General features: G+C 39.9%; 2 protein-coding genes across 3 annotated transcripts in view; one reads left to right on the top strand and one right to left on the bottom strand.

Moving 5' to 3' along the window:
* The window catches only part of LOC113161677 (myosin-10-like), a 45,774-nt gene extending 43,592 nt beyond the window's left edge, over positions 1-2,182 (bottom strand). For both annotated transcript variants that reach the window (XM_026359444.1, XM_026359442.1), the window contains exon 1: positions 2,051-2,182. The gene's annotated coding sequence lies outside the window, so the exon portion shown is untranslated. The remainder of the gene's footprint in view (positions 1-2,050) is intronic.
* A 6,643-nt stretch (positions 2,183-8,825) lies between these two features.
* cygb2 (cytoglobin 2) lies at positions 8,826-19,500 on the top strand. Its single transcript, XM_026359511.1, has 3 exons — positions 8,826-9,025; positions 15,644-15,875; positions 17,884-19,500. Exons 1-3 carry the CDS (start codon positions 8,826-8,828, stop codon positions 18,046-18,048), a joined length of 597 nt encoding a protein of 198 aa, XP_026215296.1. The 3' UTR covers positions 18,049-19,500.
* The last annotated feature ends 86 nt before the right edge of the window (positions 19,501-19,586 follow it).

Raw genomic sequence — 19,586 nt, forward strand, 5'->3', positions numbered from 1 at the left:
CAGGTAAATTAAAGATTAAAGAATCACTGTATACTGATTGTATATAACATAGCGGGTGATATTTACATCATATTACAGTGTGTGCTGTCATATTGGCCAGCTCTTCTGGCTGCTCTACCAGCTAGACTAGATCTAGACCTGTTAGGTGCTAGCACCATTAGTAATGTTTTGACCATTTCAGGTAAGATATTGATTCAAGCTGCAGCTACTACAGCTAAATGTTAAAGCTGATGGGAAAGTGCTTTAATGATGAGACAGCCTCTGATAAATGCTTGAGAAAGCATGTGGATCTATATAAAGTAACTGACTTTTATTTCATTGAGGGGATATTAAAGTTTAGTGGCAAGTTTACTTCAGGGCATGTCTGACTGACTGAAAAATGTCTTAGCTTATCACAGTCATGTATGGTGATTGATGTCTGTCTAGTAGTGTCTATATCAAAATTTACAATACAGCCTCCCAAATTATCCAATAGTATGTGCAATGACAGAATCAGCATGAGAGAGAGCATCTGTCATGCAACGATTTCTGGCCAGATGAGAGAAATTTAAGCCAAACAAATGTAAACTACACGTATATTTAGTTTGGTTGATTTTCTAAATGTGTTCATTTTCATTCATTTTTTTGTTTTAGTCCACTGCATTTGTGTCTGTTTTTTTTTTTTTTTTTTGGCCCACACAGACTTGTGTGTGAGCGTCAAGCTTCTACACCTCCAATCCTGTGCATAACCAACCTATGTACAGTAACTTCACCATCTGAGTCTTTTTAAAAGCAAAGAGAAACCTTGACTGTGTTGAATAAATAAGTATTTAAAGCACAAACCAAATAATTATACCTAACATGATAAATAACCTTGATATTGCTTCGCAAATGATATGATTAACATCTACTTTCCTAGACAGTGTCTTTTAAGCAAATAATCTGCAGATTAATTGGTAATAAAATGTATTATTTCTTGCTGATGTACTTATGTTACAAATACCTGGTGAGCACTATTGTAACTACAGTACCATGTAATAGAGGATACAATTACACCATTAATAATGACAATAGGATTAATTTCCACAAACTGAGCTCAAAACAAACTAAACTAAAAAACTTTCCCAACTTGCTCAACTTGACTTTTGCCATTAACAGTTAATACACCAGTCTCAATAAGAGCCATGATGGAGAGGATCATCCCAAAATGCTTCTTATTAACCAGAGACGACCTCAGCTGATGAATGCTCGGAGATATTAGTCCCATGCTTAAATCAGGCGCTAGTTAGACACGGATCTGGGTCAGGTCACGGGATGGGGGGGGATCTGTGTGTCTGCTGGCCGCATCCCCCCTCACTCTGAGCCTGAGCTGGAAAACAGTTTATTTCATCCTTCACTCAGCTCTATGCAACGGGAATAACCAGCCCACCGGACCTCTGTTAGGATATTTAAACAGTGAGGGGTCAATAAAATGCAATTACCGCTTATCTCGTCATGGACAGATAAATCCCGGCCAGGCCAAACAGCTGCATCGGCTAGGTTAGCTTGCTAACGTTAGCTCAAAGTTGGCGTACTGTGCCTCGAAAAGATCCCTGCACGGACCCGACAGCACTGTTTAACCAACTCAGCACAACTAGGGATCTGAACTTGCACTTATAGTCGTTTGAGGGTGGCGTGTAATTCAGAAATAGCCAAATTGTAATGCAAATATGAGTTTTTAGGATGAACAGCCTCCACACGCAGACTCCCATCATGGGTGTGGATGGCTCAGAGACGTCTGGGTGGGGATAAAAGCTGGCGGACAATGACCACACCGCCTCACATTAGCTAGCTCTTAATGATTAAACCTCTAAAAACACACCCCTGCAAAACAAGTCGTGATATAAATCCACATTATCTACTAGAAACAGCACATTTGCTCTGCGGCACCGGCTAACATTAGCAAAGCGGATGGTCCTCCATCACTGAAAAGTCACGGCACAATAATCCGCAAGCTAACGGTAACGGTTACTGTTGCTAACCAGCACATCTCTACTAAAAAGACCGGCACCGGCGTTTCTGCGGAACTTACCACACACAGTAGTCGATGAAACCCTGTCCAGGTGTTTAACAGTATCCAGCAGATACGTGTTATAGTCCTCCGATGTGTGGTAAAGTAGTGTCTTCTATCGCCCGCTCTCTCATCAGTGGTACTCCCCCACCATCCAGCACCCTCTCAACCGAACTCGCTCCGGACGGGCAGGATGCACCACACTGCCACGTTCTTTTTTGGGTAACACCCACCACGCCGATCTTAAATTTGATTGGCTCTTAGAGTCTACTGCCTCATTGTGATTGGTCCAAATTAATTTCCATCCAGAAACTTTGCTAGTTGACGGCAGCCGCCCATCATGTCAACACCTGCAGCCCGGCTGAGGCTTTGCATCACGGATGCAGGTAGTCAGCCTCTGAAAAATGGGATTATATTTGTGTTTTTCAGTTTCATAGAAATGCATACGCAATATAATGAAAGAAATATCTGTTAGAAGGTGTTACTTGCCACCTCAGAAGGAAACTTCTTTCTATAGGTTTTCTACCTAAATTTCGTACTGTAACCTACTTAAATTAGGTATTTGTACTTTCCTAAAGTATTGGTTACCTTTCCAAATCAGATCAATGATACAAAATATAGTATAATCATTTCATAACACTTTAGTGTTCCCCACATGTAAATTCATTTAAATATTAAATGCTAATTGTTTAATTTAAAGGTTGTCATCATATAAATAATATATGGTCATTAAAATTTACTCCACCTTTACCGCCTGCAACACAGAAACTATAACTAAAATTAATTTTAAGTAAAGTTTGATATTAACATTTTGCTACATTTACTTTTGTGTAAAATCCCAAATGCAGGACCTTCAATTGTAACAGAGTACATTTACTTTGTTATTCACTGTCACTATTATTAAATATATGACTTTATTTTATACATCAAATCATATACTACTGTTCAATAGTGTTATCCTATATAGGTCTAACATGTAATAATTTTCCTATTTACCTTTATTTTTCCTGTTGTTATAATTCTAGGAAATTAAAGAATTCATTCCACATTTCTTTTGTTATATTTAATTTTCTTGTTTTCGTTCTTTAAGAGCTGCAAAACACAAGTCAAATTCATGTCAGTTCAGGGCAACCACAAAATTTTGTGATAAATAAAACTGAAACCAAAACCCAGGCGCTCACACTTTAAGAGTAAATAGTAGCTATACAGTAGCATACAGTAGGAGCTTAGACACAGGAAGATAAAATTGAATTGCAAGAATGAAAAAAACATTTCTCATATAAAAGGTTAGTTCAAAGCCTCTGCAGATGGCCTGTCTGTGTGATCTCAGTGTGGAACATTCTGCACCCTCTATGGAGCTTTATCTCTCTTTGTCACAATCCGAGACGAAGTTATCTAACATCTATCCTGCTAACAGTTCATTTATTATGCTTTGTCATTCACATGGCAACATGTTAGTGTTTAAATAGTGTTCTCTGTTGCATAAAGACACACATCGATGATGCCTCCATAAAACAAAGTAATAGTGAACAGCTGTAAATGATCACATTATTTAGTCTGTAAATGTCAAAATAATTTCCAGAGAACACTCGCACACATTTGTCTTGTGCACTCACTGACAATATGCATTACTTAACTCCTTGCCCCAACTCCAATTCAAACCTTTATTTCTTAACCCTTAAACAGACATTTTAAGTTGTGAGAGTGTAATAAAATGTCCTCACAATGGTGGTACTCAACAAAAATCTGTACAGACAGCCATAGAAAGGCGCACATGTAGTATGTTTTTACATATCCACACATCCAATGCGATGCCATTATTTCCTCAGAAAACAGTACAGTTTGCTTTTCATCTCTTCTAAAAAAATGGGTCCTGTTGTTTCTTTCAGCATTGAGCTCTCAATATACTTCCTGGCATCCACCTCAGAGTTTTCATCCTGGTGGAGTGCTGCTCTGATAGTCGCCTCCACACAGGCTTAGAATAGATCCAATGAGTTCACAGAGGAGTGCAATTTTGCAGAACAGCAACTGTACAAACAAACAACTCATCAGTGTCCCTGACAAGGTTTCAACGTAGGGGTAGATGTTAAAGATAGAACAAAATGTTTAACTGAAAAGGTAAAATATAGCTCCCGTTAGATATAATCAGATCTCTGCATCCAAACTGAAGACTGATGATGCTACACTATCTGAGAGAGGCCACCGGTGTCACTGTGCTAAACCCAGGTGCAGTCCCCAGCAGCTGTTGTCATGGTGACAAGCATCATGCTGATGGCCTTGAAGAAAACATGTAAGTAAAGGTGAATAAAAAGAGACTGAAACATGAAACTTAGTCATTGTGATGTTGCATCAAGACACCGCAACTTAGTTTATGGTGTCTTATAGGCGTGTAGGCCTGTTTGTGGATTTATAACAAACATTTTTTTACACTGAATCCAAATTATCTGAAAATAGGCTACTGTACATAATACATTTATAAAACCAGGCCAAGATGCTCTGTGTGTGTAACACAAGCTACCTAAAATTAAGTTAATTGAATAATAATTTAGTAATTATTATTCAGTTGTGCTAAATGTCCAGTGTTGGTGAAGGAAGCCAAACGTTTAACAAGACAGATGTTTTTCAAGCACTGGGAAGCTGTAAGTGTAAAGTGAGCCTATATTAGACTATATTAGACTAAAAGTATAATGTACTCCACTAATGCAAGTACTGCTTCAAATTTAAGTTGAAGTCATAACTGCACATACTAAAATGTACTTAAAGATCATATTAAAAGCACTGTGAGAAAAGAACACATTGAACTTGATGCTTTTGACAACATGACTGTACAAATCCAGATTTGTTCTGCACGTAAATAAAGATATCTAATAAAAAAACAAGAGCCAAGAATCATTATTTGTTTTATCATACTCCTTTTTAAAATTTTGAACCAGTGGTCCAGGGCTTTTTGTTCCACTGCCCTACCAACTGAACCACAGCCCCTTAATGATGCAGCAATATTACTTTAAAGTATATTGTAGTACATTGTAAAATGTACATGACCTAAATTATTAAAACAAACTCATAACTGAAGCCATTGCTTATTGGTCATTTTAAGCAGCACTTTAATCAACAAGCTCATTTGTTTGTTCAGTTTATTTTGTGTTTTTACGATGATTAATGCAGCTTAAAGTCATTATGCTTCCATCACACTTGTGAATGTGAGCTGCCATTTTCAGTTTCATTCCTTAAATTTACAAATTCACAGGTACGATATACATTAAATTTTTCTTTACTGCCTTGGTTTTTTACTTACTTTAATACTCAAATTATTTGACAAAGTGCAGCAGACAGTAGAGGGCAGCAGCACTAAAGGTAAAGCTTTGCAGACTTCCAGCTTCCCAGAGATTCAGTGGAGGTTATTGGTCAGCTGTGTTATACGTTTGTTGATCATGTATTTACTGTAATATAGAGACAACACTTTGGGTGTCAACACTGTAAAACTATCATTTATACGGTTTTTAAACTCATGATCATTCCTATCAGAGGAGTTTCAAGGCAGTGATTGTCAGTTTCTCCTCATGTTCTCTTCCCGACTTCATGCATGAACCGGTCATGCATTTCCACACAGATTCATCAGTCACGTAAAAAGTAGATTGAGTAGATTTTATTTCTAAATTTCATGTCACGTACTGAGCACTGGCGTAGCTTGAGCGACGGATGCAAGATGTCTGACTGAGTTATTTCATCTTGCCTTGACGAGTGACAGAGTGACACCCTTTGGTGTGGCGCAGAAATCTGCCATTTTGCAAAATGCTGTGACAGCTCCATCTCTCAATTGTTGGCTTCTCCAGCCGCCTCTGTGGCATAATAGACCTGTCATCAGCATCGTCCTCCACCATCCCTCTTCTGCTTTTGTCTAGACAGCAGTTTATCAAACATCTCCATCTTTTTTTTTTTTTTTCTTCTTTTTTGCAAGCACAGATAAGGGATGTCAAATGTGGCGTTTTCAATATCTCTGTGCCAGATTGGATAGAGATAAACGCTTCACCTCCCTGGGCACTGCCTTCGGTTTTCTGCAGTGGAAGTATAGACTGATAAGCTCCCTTGACACATGCTCACATTGTGGGTATTTGATTCCAGTGTTTGTAGTCCTTACATTTCTGACACCATAGAAAAGATTATAGAGGCACCTTTAACTTTATTAAACAGGATAATTAAACAAAAACACAAATTCAAATAGATTGAACATTAATAGTAGACTTTCAGTGCCTGAGGTGGATTATCTGCACTAACTTCAGCATTTCTAAAATTCGGGATACAGCCTCTGATTCACAATTTACTTGGACAGTGGTGATTGATTACAAATTTTTATATTAAGACAAAGACATAGTGTGGTTATAGCAGCCATGGTACTAACAGTAATGAAATTCTTATCTATTTCCTTTCCAACCCCAGATCACCCTCAGCATCCTCTCTACCTGCTTCACTGTCTGTTGCAATGTCTGGAGAGAGTTTGTGGAGAAGCAGAACCTTTTCATTGTGCATTACTGTATCTGTACTTTGTCTCAAAGCACGTACATTTACAACAGACTGACCTCACATTTCTATCTATGCTCCATCGGACCACGTTATCTGATTACAGAATTTATTGGCATGGTGTTGGTTTATATTTAGCATGTGAAGACACTGAGACTGATACGTAAGAAAGCAATAAGAAAATATAACAACAAGCTGATTGTATAAGAAAATGGTTATGAAGAGAAGAGCTATTCGGTTATTAAATTTAATCAACCAAAAATAAATCTGTGATTACTTTGTTATTGATTGCAGCCTTGGTGAAGAGAAACGTGAAAGAAAATCAGATTATGTGTGTCCTAACAGCTTGTGTTGTTCTCCTAAGATGACATGTTGAAAGCGCCATATGTGTGTGATTACACAAGTCATTAAAGATGTTTCTTAGTAATTTGTCTGTGTTGCCCCTGTGGTACACAGAGAGGTGCCTCCACACTTTGACTGTTTCTGTCTCACTACACTGCAGCACTAGTAAGTAAGTTTTTAATCATGTGGCGGGGTCTTAAAGCCCAGACAGGCTTTTTCCAAATATTGATATTTTTATCCATTTAAGCTGAATAAGCCTACGTTTATACAGGTTATGGTGACTGAGCATGCATTCCCCATTTACAGCACCAGCCTGTAAACAGTTTAACAGGTGAAACAAATCGACAAAAACAGACAACAAACAAGTTCGGGCTCAGTGAAAACAATCAGGCAGAGGTCGAACATGTCGTTGAGGAGAGAGGTGCAACTCATTATTAGGTGGCACGGTGTGTTATTCCCTGGAGAGCACAGCCACTCTTTTCTGGATCAGTTCTGGTTCGAAGCTCCTGGAGCATCAAGCCAGTCACTGGAGCGGGTTAAATGGGTCACAGCAGCAAAAGATGAGATAGATGGCAATTTTCCAGCCACATCGTATCAGTGCCACTGGTTATTGCATGTCTCAGACAGGGGAGGCCAACGTGATCGTACGCTGCAGGAATCAGTGGTGAGTGTAATTATCAGCTGTGATGAACCTGAAGGCGGAGTGGAAAATGAAATCTTGGGGCCTCGGAGTGAAGGCAGCAGCATGTCAATATTTGACATCCCCAAACACAGAACTGACAGACAAGCGCTGCAGTTACCGCCAGTCAAGGACAGCTGCTTCTGTTTCTGTGCACATCACACTCTGCAGCTACCAGTCTCCCAGGAAGGTTTTCTACATGTCATTTACAGTTCTCATGAAGCCAGATGTCATGACATGTCGATTCTGTGACCCCTTCCATAGTGGAGACATGGATTAATTCTGCTGTATAATGCAGTTTTCCATTGGCGGGTTGAATAATTAAGAAGTAATACTGAACTGAAATAAAATAAAACAACGTACTCAGAGATGAAAGCAGTGGTCATGTGGGTTCACCACTAACTGTCGTACTGAACTTAATCTCTTAGTCTTTACATTTGGACATTTAAGGTCCAATCAGCACCACAAAACACAGTATCATCTGCATATATCTCTATTTTAGGGCGTTTATATTTGAGGGAATGTGTGGACCATGATGACAATGTGTGTCTCTACAAAGATGAATAGAATTTCTTACTCTGAATGTGTCACTCAGACATGCATAGTAACAATATGTGCTGGGGGATGTTGTCAGAGACCCTTAATGCTCGCTCTCTCTCTCTCTCTCTCTCTCTCTCTCTTTCCCTCCCTCCCGCTCTTTATGTCTAGATTTCTCCACCTCTCTCTCTCTCTCTCTCTCTCTCTCTCTGTATTTCTCCCCATCACGCTCTCCATCAGGTCCTCTCCACACACAGACCACAGCCTCCAAACGCCTCATCTCCTCCACCAGAGCAAGAGGACCAGAGAGAGAGAGAGAGAGAGAGGGAAGAGTAGAAGTGACGGAGGAACAACATCAGCATTACTGACCAAGCATCTCCCGCACTGGGGGAGACAGGGAGAAGAGGAGAGAGAGAGAGGTGGACAGAGGAGAAGTGGCATGAGAGAGTGGGAGCAAAGCAGTGAGAAATAAGTTTTTGGTTGGAGGGAGACCAGATGAAGGAGAGTTTCCACTGCCTTCCTCTGTGGCAGTGAGCGCTGCCTGCTTCCTCTCCTCCTTCTCCTCCTCCTTCTCCTCCTCTCTGCTCCTCTTCTCATCCCGGCTCTCCTCTCCCAGCTCCCGCCGTGGGGTCTCAGCTCTCCATCTCCCTCCCCCCCTCCCTCGCTCCCTATCTCCCCCGAGCCTTGCTGGGAGCCTCCGGGCTGCTGCGCCGCAGGAGGATGTCTCGCAGGGAGTCTCCGCCGCCGCCCTCGCCGCCTCCACCCCCGCAGATGCTGGGGGTGCGGAGAGGGGAGGTGGAGTGCGAAGACCGTCCGGAGCGCGCCGAGCCCCTGTCCGACGCGGAGAGGGAGATCATCCAGGACACGTGGGGACATGTGTACAAGAACTGCGAGGACGTGGGGGTGTCAGTGCTCATCAGGTGGGTTTTTGCCACAGCTGGGATTTTTATTATTCCCGTGGAAACATCTGTCTCAGCGTGGGTGAACTTTACTTTACATCTTTAAGTTTCCCACTGTGTGTGTTGACTTAACGTGTTGAAGTTCATCCTCCTGCTGCTGGAGCTTGTAGCTGTGTTCAGATGCAGACACAGAGTCACTGTTCACTATCAGTATTTACTGTTCTTTAATAGTTAATAGTATGTATATATGTGAATTGTAACATCAGGGTGCTCCTCTCCCTATTTTCTCTATGTGGTTTTAGAATCATCCAGGTATTGAAGGCAAAGGGAGAGGTGCTGAAACACCACAGTAACATTTGTTAACTAGATAAACCTCACTTCATGCAGATTACTACCTTTAATAAGTATTTTAAAGTAACATCATCACTTCATGTTGAAGTTTTCAATGTGTAGACTAGTTATTAATCTGGCAGTGGCGTGAATCCAGGACTGCACAGTGCCCTGAAGGTTACTGTGCTGGTGGTTTACTGAGGATGTTTCAGTGTCAGAAACTAGATTGGTGATTTGGTCCAGTAGCTCCTGACAGGATTCACAGCTTCACTGCTTCACACCATATAACCAGAGAGGTTTAGGGTTGTGTGTGTTTGTCAGACGCCTGAAAACCCCAAGCCCCTCCTGAATGGTGCTAGACTATAAATAAATGTTGGTGTAGTCGCCGCAATCAGAATTACCCAAATATACCTTTATAAAATACTGGAAAATAGTAACACGTAACAATAATACATCACAGACACCCTGAAATGACTTTTTGTACGCTCAGAACTGTCTTCATTACCATTAGTTGAACTGTAGAGAGCAAGATGTGAATTATTTTCATACCATTCACGTTCATATTTAATCTCAGCATAACCACTTTCAACTCGACACAGAAGGATTTTACCTTTTTCAACTTTAAGTTTATTATATTAAGTTTCTAACTTTTAACTATCGGATCACTTCAGGTCACAAACCTGCTCATTCATGGTCATTAACTGTGTTTTAGTAGAGAATTTGCTTCTTTTACATAATTAGTGTTATATTGTGTTTGGAGTTAAACACCATCTGTCTGCTTTATAATCATTCTCTTATAATTTTAACGTAAAATTACTCTTGTACAAATGTTGGGAACTGGACAGTCAAGTGAAAACAAGCTGAAAATATTGCTTTTGGTCACGTTCAGTTGTTTAACTTCAGAGGACAGTGGCGTGCTGATATTTAGCTTAATATCATCCTTTTAATTCATTAATTAAAAGGAAACCTGGCGATGAGAAGAAGGGAAGCTGTATTTTGCATAACACACACACACAGACACACATTCATACACACACACACACACACACACACACACACACACACTCCAGGTCCACAAGGTCACACTTCACTGAGTGGTGATGAGTGTAGGAACATTACATTCCTCTCTTCATAAGTCCACTTTTTTTTTTTTTTGACATTTTGACAAGACACTCAACGTCTTAGTGAATATGTTGATTTGGTTCCTCATGCATTTACATGTATCTTAGTTAAAATTCATGTGTAGAAGACAGTTTATGCTTCATACATTTTCCGCTTTGGCTAAACTGAAAGCACCTTGTTTTTTATTATTCATGGCTCTTGCTATTTCACTGCTACTGTCTTCTTAAGTTGTCAAAACGTATCCATAAACATAGACTCTAACATTTTTATTTTCCAAGACCTTAATCTTCAACAGGCAGTAATTCTCTGTAAAGCTTTCCAAAGTGTTGCAGACCAAATGCGTGTAACTCAGTCTGACTCTGAGTTCCTGCTTCTTTTCATGTTTTTTTATTTATCCAAACAGAAAGAGATGATTCATTTGAATGTCCCCAGCTAAACTGTCTCAGTGTCACACTAAGAAAGCCCTTACGGGCTTGTTAAAATGGACAGCGAGATGTAGCCAAGGAGACTGTGAGTGAGGCAAAAAGGATTTTTAGTTTGGGGTGATGAGAATCCCTGAGGGCAGAGAGTGAAAGGGGCAGAGAGCATCTTTTGTGCATGAGCATGTGTGTGTCTTGCGCTCTTATCTGTGGATGACAGAAAGCAACAAGCTTTGGCACATGAATGTCTCCCCTTCATGCCTCGCTATCTGTCTTCTTCGCTGTCACTCCTTTCAGCTCTTTACATATCTGTCTCTTGCTAATCTGCCACATTTTCTGTGGCTTCGATGAAAAGATGACATTCTTCTTTCTTTCAAATCTTCACTCAAAATCCAATATTTCAAAGCTGTCGAGCATGTTAGATATCCAGGAATTTGTTTTGCTGACTCCAGTGTTTAAAAGATACGGAGTAATGGAATATAATGTGTGAGCACCAACTAATTATGGATTTAATCATATGTAGCACCATTCACACCCAGATCAGGAGCAGTCCTCAGATTTGGAATTAATTTTTCAACACTGCTAAATGACATTACTTTAAATATAAGATTACTGCAAGCAGCTGGCAAGGTTACTATAGCACAAAGACTGGAAATAAGGGGAAACAGCTAGCCTGGCCCTGTCCAGTGGTAAATCTAATTAAATTATTCTTCCAACACTAAATCTCATCATGTTTCATTTGTTTTATAAAAGCTGAAACATGGAGAAACAAGCTGTACCTTTACTCACTGGACTGTTTCTGGGTTGGGAGCAGTAGCTTCCTGGTCCTCATGTTAATGACAAGACTCCAGGACGCTATGATGGCTGCTAGGAGGATGAGTTTGTTACTGAGGCAGGCCAGCTGTTTCTCAGGGTTTCCAGTTTGTACGCTAAGCTAAGCTAATGGATTGCTTTCTATAGCTTCATATTAATCATGCAGTCATGTGAATAGTGTCTGTCTTCCCATCTAACTCTGCACCATAAGACAAATAAGACAAACAATCTAGTTTAAAGTTAAAATAAAGGAGGATCAAAGGGGACCAGAATCTAAAGATATTCAGTTTACACTCATATAAAATGGAAAATCTGCTACTGTAACCATATTGTTTAAGGTTTCTGAAAATTGTGATTGGACTGTTTCTTATCCCAACACTTTACATTTTGAATATGTACGTAAATGAAAACAGTATAGTCATCAACAGTTGGCTGGGGCTTTGTCGGTTATGTAACCTGAGGCTGACTCTGGGTCGGGGTCCTGCATGGTTGAGATCTTTATTTTCAGATCTGTGCACAACATCCCCCCGTGTGACCATGGATTTGCATTTTCATGTCGATCCATCTGCTTGAATGCATGTAGAGCATAGACAGCGACAATAGCCCCAGTTGATGTCACCAATGCGTACAAATGCAATTGCACCAAAGAGGGAAAGCCCCCCAAGGCATCAGCAGAGCAGTGCATGTGGCAGCTTTGTGAATACATTCAAACTCTGCATATTTTGATTCAAGTACATAACAACTGCTAGAGGTCACTATGCACAGAAAGTTTCACTAAGCAGCTGTAACATCTTAGTGTCTTTTAACGAGAAATTAATTTAAATGCCAAAACGTTTTAAAGAGTATAACTCTAAATCGTAGTGAATGAGTCGTCTTTACTTAGTTGGAAGTATCTGGACTATTTGGATTATTTTATATTTGCCAATAATTAAGTCCGCAGTATGGAGTCAGACACTTTGCCATTTGAAACAGACATCCTTGAAGTTCCATCAGTAATGTTCAGGGTTGTTCTTGGTACTCCAGAGAATTATAAAAGCCCTTCTAGTCTAATCAAAGTATGATTAACAAGCTCCTCTAATGGTGCTGCCTCGGCTTTGATGACTTCATTTAAATGCAGAGACAGGTGCAGGTATCTGTTCTCCAAAGACCCAAACACACAGAGTGACATGACATTTCTTGCCAAGCTTCAATCTACATGTCACATTACTGTCATTATATACATTACAAGTCGTCACTGTGACCCCCAGCTTTTAGTTAGCTTTAGCTTTAGCAGTATATGAATTGGTCAGTCGGTCGGACGGTCAGTGAGATTCAGTCAACAAGTGTTGACTGAATTTTAATAAATGATGATGTACAGACATTCATGTTGTCAGAGGATGAATCCCACTGAGTTAAGATACTTTTTTCACTGATTCTATGAAATATGTCAGCACCTGCTGAATGAATTGATATAAACTTTGGTTCAGATATTCATAGTCACCAGATGATGTTGATGACTGTGGTAATGCTCTGACTTTTCATCTAGCTTCTAGCATTTCTTCTGACATTGGTAGATTTATTAACAGCTGCTGGATGGAGGATTGACATTACAGTTACTGGTTTACCTGAAAACTGTCATATAATATAGTATAATAACAATAATAGAGTATCTTAACATTAATTTAACAGTAATATTAAACACACATTACCGGGTATACAGGTCATACAGTAAATAAGGTTGGTGTAGAGCCAGTGTAGTAGAAACATGATTTCTACTGTACAATAGTGGTAAAGTATTAAATTCTCAAATTCTAAGGGTCAGAGGACCCAACTTTAAAATATTATAGGGACTTTTTTGCACTGACACACCACATTAAAAAAAATTTCCTGACACGTGGCTGTTGCACATGTTCTTTTATTGTATTGTTAATGCATGTAAACCATGCATTAGCAACAAGGGATTAAACATTTATCATTCTAACGCAAGGGGGACGGCACATAAAGAAGAAGAACTCTTTTTCTTCTTCAAACAAAACATCAGAGCAGCAACCTGTTTTTTCTTGGAGCACCGCTGTTAACTTTCATGTTTGTCTAAGTAGAACAAGAGCTACTCCGTATTATTCCCGTCACTAAGGAAGAGAGGGTGCATGTATTGAACCAAACTGCTGTGGGCTGGGCCTTCGTATGTCTAGCATACGATCTGGGGGGATGTGGATGCTGTGGAGCAGGGCTACTGACAGCAGACACTCCAATTGTGAACTGTACCAGTCAGCTGCAGCACAGACAAGATTTAAAGTGGGTCAGAGCAAGTGTATGTGTGTGCATGTATAACCATCAGTTTTCCATTCAGTGTTGTCTGAATTTAAGTTTCTAAAGCTCTGTGTTAACTACTGCACAGTTGTTACTGGAAACCGACAATACTTTATCTGTCACATTTCTCACAAAGCCCTTTCAGCTAAGCCTGTAGAAGATTTCTTTCTTTGGCATGCACTCTTTGCTCCCTCTCTCTGAGCTGCTGTGAGCTTACAGTCAACCGTGAATACTGTCAAGCCCCTGAATCAAAACAAATCTCTGTAACTAGAATCCCACAAGACGGTTTACATTTTCTTTGTATATCTGTTCACTTACATCTACCAGGGTGGTTCAAGACAGGAATTTACTACATCTGCCCTTAAAATAACTCACTGTAGGCAGTCCGGGCATATCAAAGATAAAAGTCACCGTCCACATTTGTCAACAGTTCTTATAAAAGTTTCTAATTGGCCTGAAACAAAACCTGTGGCATCTCATAGATTAGTGTAAGACAGTGTTTTGTGTCAGTATGTGGGGCACAGAGTTTGAATGTCTCTGACTGGTATCATATCTCTACTAAAAACCAACAGTAAAAGGCAACTTTTTGTCAAATTGCCTCATGAATTTGATATGTTTTTAAGCCAGAACAAGTGCCTGATTAACGAAAGGTCAGTAAAAAACAAATAAAAGGATTTCAGGCCCAACATTATGTAGTAATACACTCCAGTATGTTACAGGTCTGAACTGAAAGTAGACAGATTAAAGATGTCAATTAAGGATTTATAAAATATGAAAAAGTTCAGTAAAATCATCAATTCTGTGACTGCAGAAGGTGCTCTCTGGCTGACCCAGTCATAAACAGCAACAAACGCGACTAGTAATTAAACACCGCTCTTCAGAAACACCTGCATCCAATTACACTCAAAGGTTCTGATCAACTTTACCAGTCAGAGTCTTATCAGTGCTTCTGCACTGTGGCGGTTTCTGCCAGGCACTGATGGTGTAGAGATGGATTACACACTTTACAGACACGAGCAGACACTGCACTGTTTAAACTACAAAAACTACCAATAAGGAAGAACATTACAGTTTATATTATGTAAAGACCTTAGGATATTATATGAAGACTTTTTTACAAAATCTAAAACAGAGTATGATGCATACAATAGACTTGTCTCAGTTAAACCTTATAGATCAAAGCTCTCATCTTTTTGCCAACATCGAGCGTACATAATAACAAAAATGCTAACTGAAGATATCTGAGTTGTTCCTATAATCTGTGTGTGGCCTTAATGCTATGTTCCCCTGCTCCCCCTGGTTTTAAGCTTCTTCTTAGACTCTTTGTGAAATCCCTCCAAAAAAATGCTAAATCAGAACCACAGAATTACCAGGCAGCAGGGACATTTTCTCTCATTTCTTATTCCCCCTCTCACTATTTTCGTTTTTTATTCAATTCAAACCACTTCAAACCAAAATAGGACTGATGACAATCTAATATTTACCCTGAAGTCACTTGGAAATGGTTCAGCAGAAAACCAAATGTGATTTATATGATGTGTCACAACCCCTGTGTTGTTTGTGTTTGAACAGCATTTGAGAAATTGGATTATTCAGCTCGAATCAAAAGTAGCCGTACAGAGACAAAACAACATTTAACATGATCGGGATTGTTCTGCCTCCTCAGGTTCTTTGTGAACTTCCCCTCAGCCAAACAGTACTTCAGCCAGTTCCAGGACATGGAGGATCCCGAGGAGATGGAACGAAGCAGCCAGCTCCGCCAGCACGCCTGCAGGGTGATGAACGCCATCAATTCTGTGGTGGAGAACCTCCACGACCCAGAGAAGGTGTCATCAGTGCTGGCCCTGGTGGGAAAGGCCCACGCTATCAAGCACAAGGTGGAACCTGTGTACTTCAAGGTAACTGTTTGTGTCTATTTCCCAGTATTGTCTCTAAAATTACATTGTTACGGTGGTGTAGTTCACTGCAATCAGATGGGCTTCTTTCCAGCTTTGGCCCCTTGATTGGTGTGTCCATGAAACAAATTAGCCTTCTTGCTTCAGCAGCTCCTTCATTTATGAAACTAACCCATTTTCATCTTGGAGAATTTTCTCATTACCAATCTAATATCAGGGGATAAAATGCCATAATGCTCCGTTGCTTTTGTGTTTCCAATGCAGCGATAAGGTGGAAAAGTACATCAAAATACCGTCAAACTGTACTGCAAGGAATGTTTTATATCAACTCTAGAAATGATACTGTCCTCAGGGTAACATATTTCACCTTCATGATTATGTTCATGTCACAATGTACTGACATTTATTTTAACACAAAGGAGGTCTAATCACTGGAGGTTAATGAAACAAAGTTCTTCTCCTGGAGTTCATCTTTATAAGGAAAAATTCCAATAGCCGCCCTGTATAAAATGTAGAATATATTGAAGTATTTTACGCTTCATTAATACATAGAACTATAAAGAACAACCTGCAGTGGCACAGAGACAGAAAGAAAGTAGTTCATGTGCCATTAATATACTGTGCAAAAAGTCTATAATAAAAGTACCATATAGAAGCCAATTACAAAACAGCTGTCAAAGGTAATAATATTAATAAATGTACATATGAGTTCATGGTGCTGTTGCCAGAGCTACTGTAACAGGACCAATTACCTGTGTAGGCAGTGAAAGACTGAATCAGAAAAAACATCATCAAGATGTTTAATTTCGACCATATGGTTGCATGATTTCAATATGCTTCCCTCTTCATCTGATTGAAGAGGGAAGCATATGCTTCCCGTCCTCAAGTCTTTTGAATGTCATCTGCAGTTGGTTCCTAAATGCAGCTGTGAAGAGAACACATTACCAGCATTTGAGCAGCCATCCACCGACTTCCGACTGCCTGTAGAATTCGTTTTAAGATTTAATTGATCACTTTGTGAAGAAATCATTAAACAGATCAGACTCACACACGTAACCACGTACAGGTTCAAGGGGTCATCATCTAGTACTGTGATATTGTTATGGTCATTATTAGTGCTCAAACCATTATTATTATTAATCCAAAAACATGTTTCCAGTCGATAAAATCCAGTCGTAAACAATTAGCTTTTATGCTCAGCATAAAAACAATATCATCAGTTTATCAGTATATTAAAATCATCAGTCAAAATAACATCAGATGAATGTTGGAGGTGAACTTTACAGTCTGCACTACAACACCACCCTCCACAAGGAGCTTGAAGAGTTAAAAGAAGATCAAAAGAAAAGAATATTAAATGAATAATGAATATAGCTGAAGTGTTAAGTTAATATCTGCAATAACTGATTGAACCTGATGAGGCCACGCAGCTTGGAACAGTGCAAACCAGTTGTGAACGCTAACTTACCATCTCCCTCTTTAGATCCAGAAGTCTAGAGGTATATTCAGATGTTGGGGTTGGTTTGGTCATATTGCGTTGACTGTTTACCAAAATGTTGTCAGTTCACGTAGATTTGCAACTGTTTTGCTGCCACAGGACTTCAGGTGTCCTCAGTTCTCACAGACTGTGTTTTATCGCTGTAGTTTTAACACCACTGCTGGTCTACTGTAGCGTTTAAATGGACCCTTCTCTCTTCGTATTTGTGCTTTCCATTTCCCTATCTTCTCTTTAACTCCACAGATGAGTTGTTCTTTTTCTGTACTTTGTCATTTCCGTTCCCTTTGTGTTGCCAGTCCACCCACCGCTTTCACTTTCTACTGTTATTATTTTCAATTCTCACCTGTCTCGCCCACTTATCTGTAGCACAGGATTGGATTCCACCGCTCCGCTCTCATTTTACCTACAGAATACGAATTCCCTGCATTATTCTCTCGGCCTTTCACCTGCCTTTATCTTGTAAGCCACATGTGTGCCCTCCCCCTTGTTCAAGTCTCACCTCTTTCTTCCCAGATCCTAAGCGGCGTGATCCTGGAGGTGTTGGCTGAAGATTTCCCAGAATTCTTCACGGCCGAGGTGCAGGTGGTGTGGTCCAAACTAATGGGGGCACTGTACTGGCATGTGACAGGGGCCTACACGGAGGTGGGCTGGCTCCAGGTCTCCAGCTCAGCAGTGTGAGGAGTTAGGAGGAAGAGGGGGTGAAGGAGTTTGCAGTGGACTTAATGAAGTGAATAAAGGAAAATGATGTATTTGTGATTAAGTAAAATGTGGAGGAAGATAAGTGGAAATGAACAGAGTTCTGTGAGGACGGTTTCTCAGACATGGATAATATTAACGTGATAATCCGCACAACTTTGTACCTGATTTTGGTGCTAAGCCTTCAGATGTGGTGGACACCAACGATGAAGCCACACATCATTTTACTTCCTAATTTTAGCTCACGGTATTGGTGCTCTACTATGTGTCTTTGTCAGTGACGCTAACTAAGTCCTACTAGAAGCATTCAACACATAGTTTTCTCTCTTCGCCAGCAAACATCTGACAGATACATGACACAAGCAAATTCAAAAACACTAACAAACTGAAAGATTAGATGATTACTGTTATATACAACTAAACCTTCACCCCCACCACTGTAAAACCTTCCAACATATTATGGCTATTGCAATAATAATGTTGGTAGATTAACAGAATTGGTAGTTTTGTTTGAAAAAACTGCGTCTTGATTACAGACAGAGGTAGATTAAAGCAGGATATTACTGTACCTGGAACTGACGACTATTGATTATATAAAAAAGGAAATTTAGACTGTAGATTAGATTTAGATTCAGGCAGGTCTTTCCAAACGAGTGTTTGAAAAATCATCAGGTGTGTTCAGTCAGCCAAAAGCTGGAAGATACCATCTGAAAGAAGACAAAGTGAATTTTCCAGCTTCTGATTGACTGAACATACCTGATCCAGGTTATCATAGATAGCTGGAAACCACTGACCTGAAGACAATCGGCGGCTTTTGCTAGAGCAGATAAACACATTCTAAACTTCAGCTCCTGCATCTTGTGTTTTTGTTAAGCTGATGAGAGACACCACCCTCCAATCTGTGTGCACGCTAATTTCATCACACGTGGAGACGCTGATCATGGCACAAGTTACGACAACAGTTGGGATTCAGTGAACCTTCAAGTGGGGATGGTAGAAACAGACATTTGTTTATGAAAATGTTGCGGACTATCACTTTACAGAGTTCATTTCTGCGGAAACCTGCAGCTTGAGAAGCATGAATCCACCTCACGAAAGAAATGTTTAGACAAGGAATGATTTCCAAGCTTTGAGAGGGGGGGGCAGTTAGTTGTTGAAGCCCCGGTTACGGGACCATGTAGCTGCTGACTGTTAATAGATTCTGTGTCCTACTACAGTATATCCTCATGTTTAGGGGACTCGTGCCCGTTTCTCTCTCTATTGCGTGCTCTTAATGTCTTGTTTAACTCTACAGAGGTGTTGTTTGTGTAAGTGTACAGTTGGCAAGTGTGCATACTCTTCTGCCTTTGTTTACAACTCATTGGCACGTTGATCTGTTGACGTGTTGAAGAGGGCTGTTTTTTTTTTTCAGGCTTAAAGTCTTGGACTAGCAACAATGCTTTGAGTTTTAAGTTTTGTTTTGTTTTTTTTTTGTTTTTGTTTTTCTTCACCAACACATGAACATTGTAAAAAAAAAAAAA

Source organism: Anabas testudineus, chromosome 1 (genome assembly GCF_900324465.2).
Source record: "Anabas testudineus chromosome 1, fAnaTes1.2, whole genome shotgun sequence".
In the NCBI taxonomy this organism is placed as follows: Eukaryota; Metazoa; Chordata; class Actinopteri; order Anabantiformes; family Anabantidae; genus Anabas; species Anabas testudineus.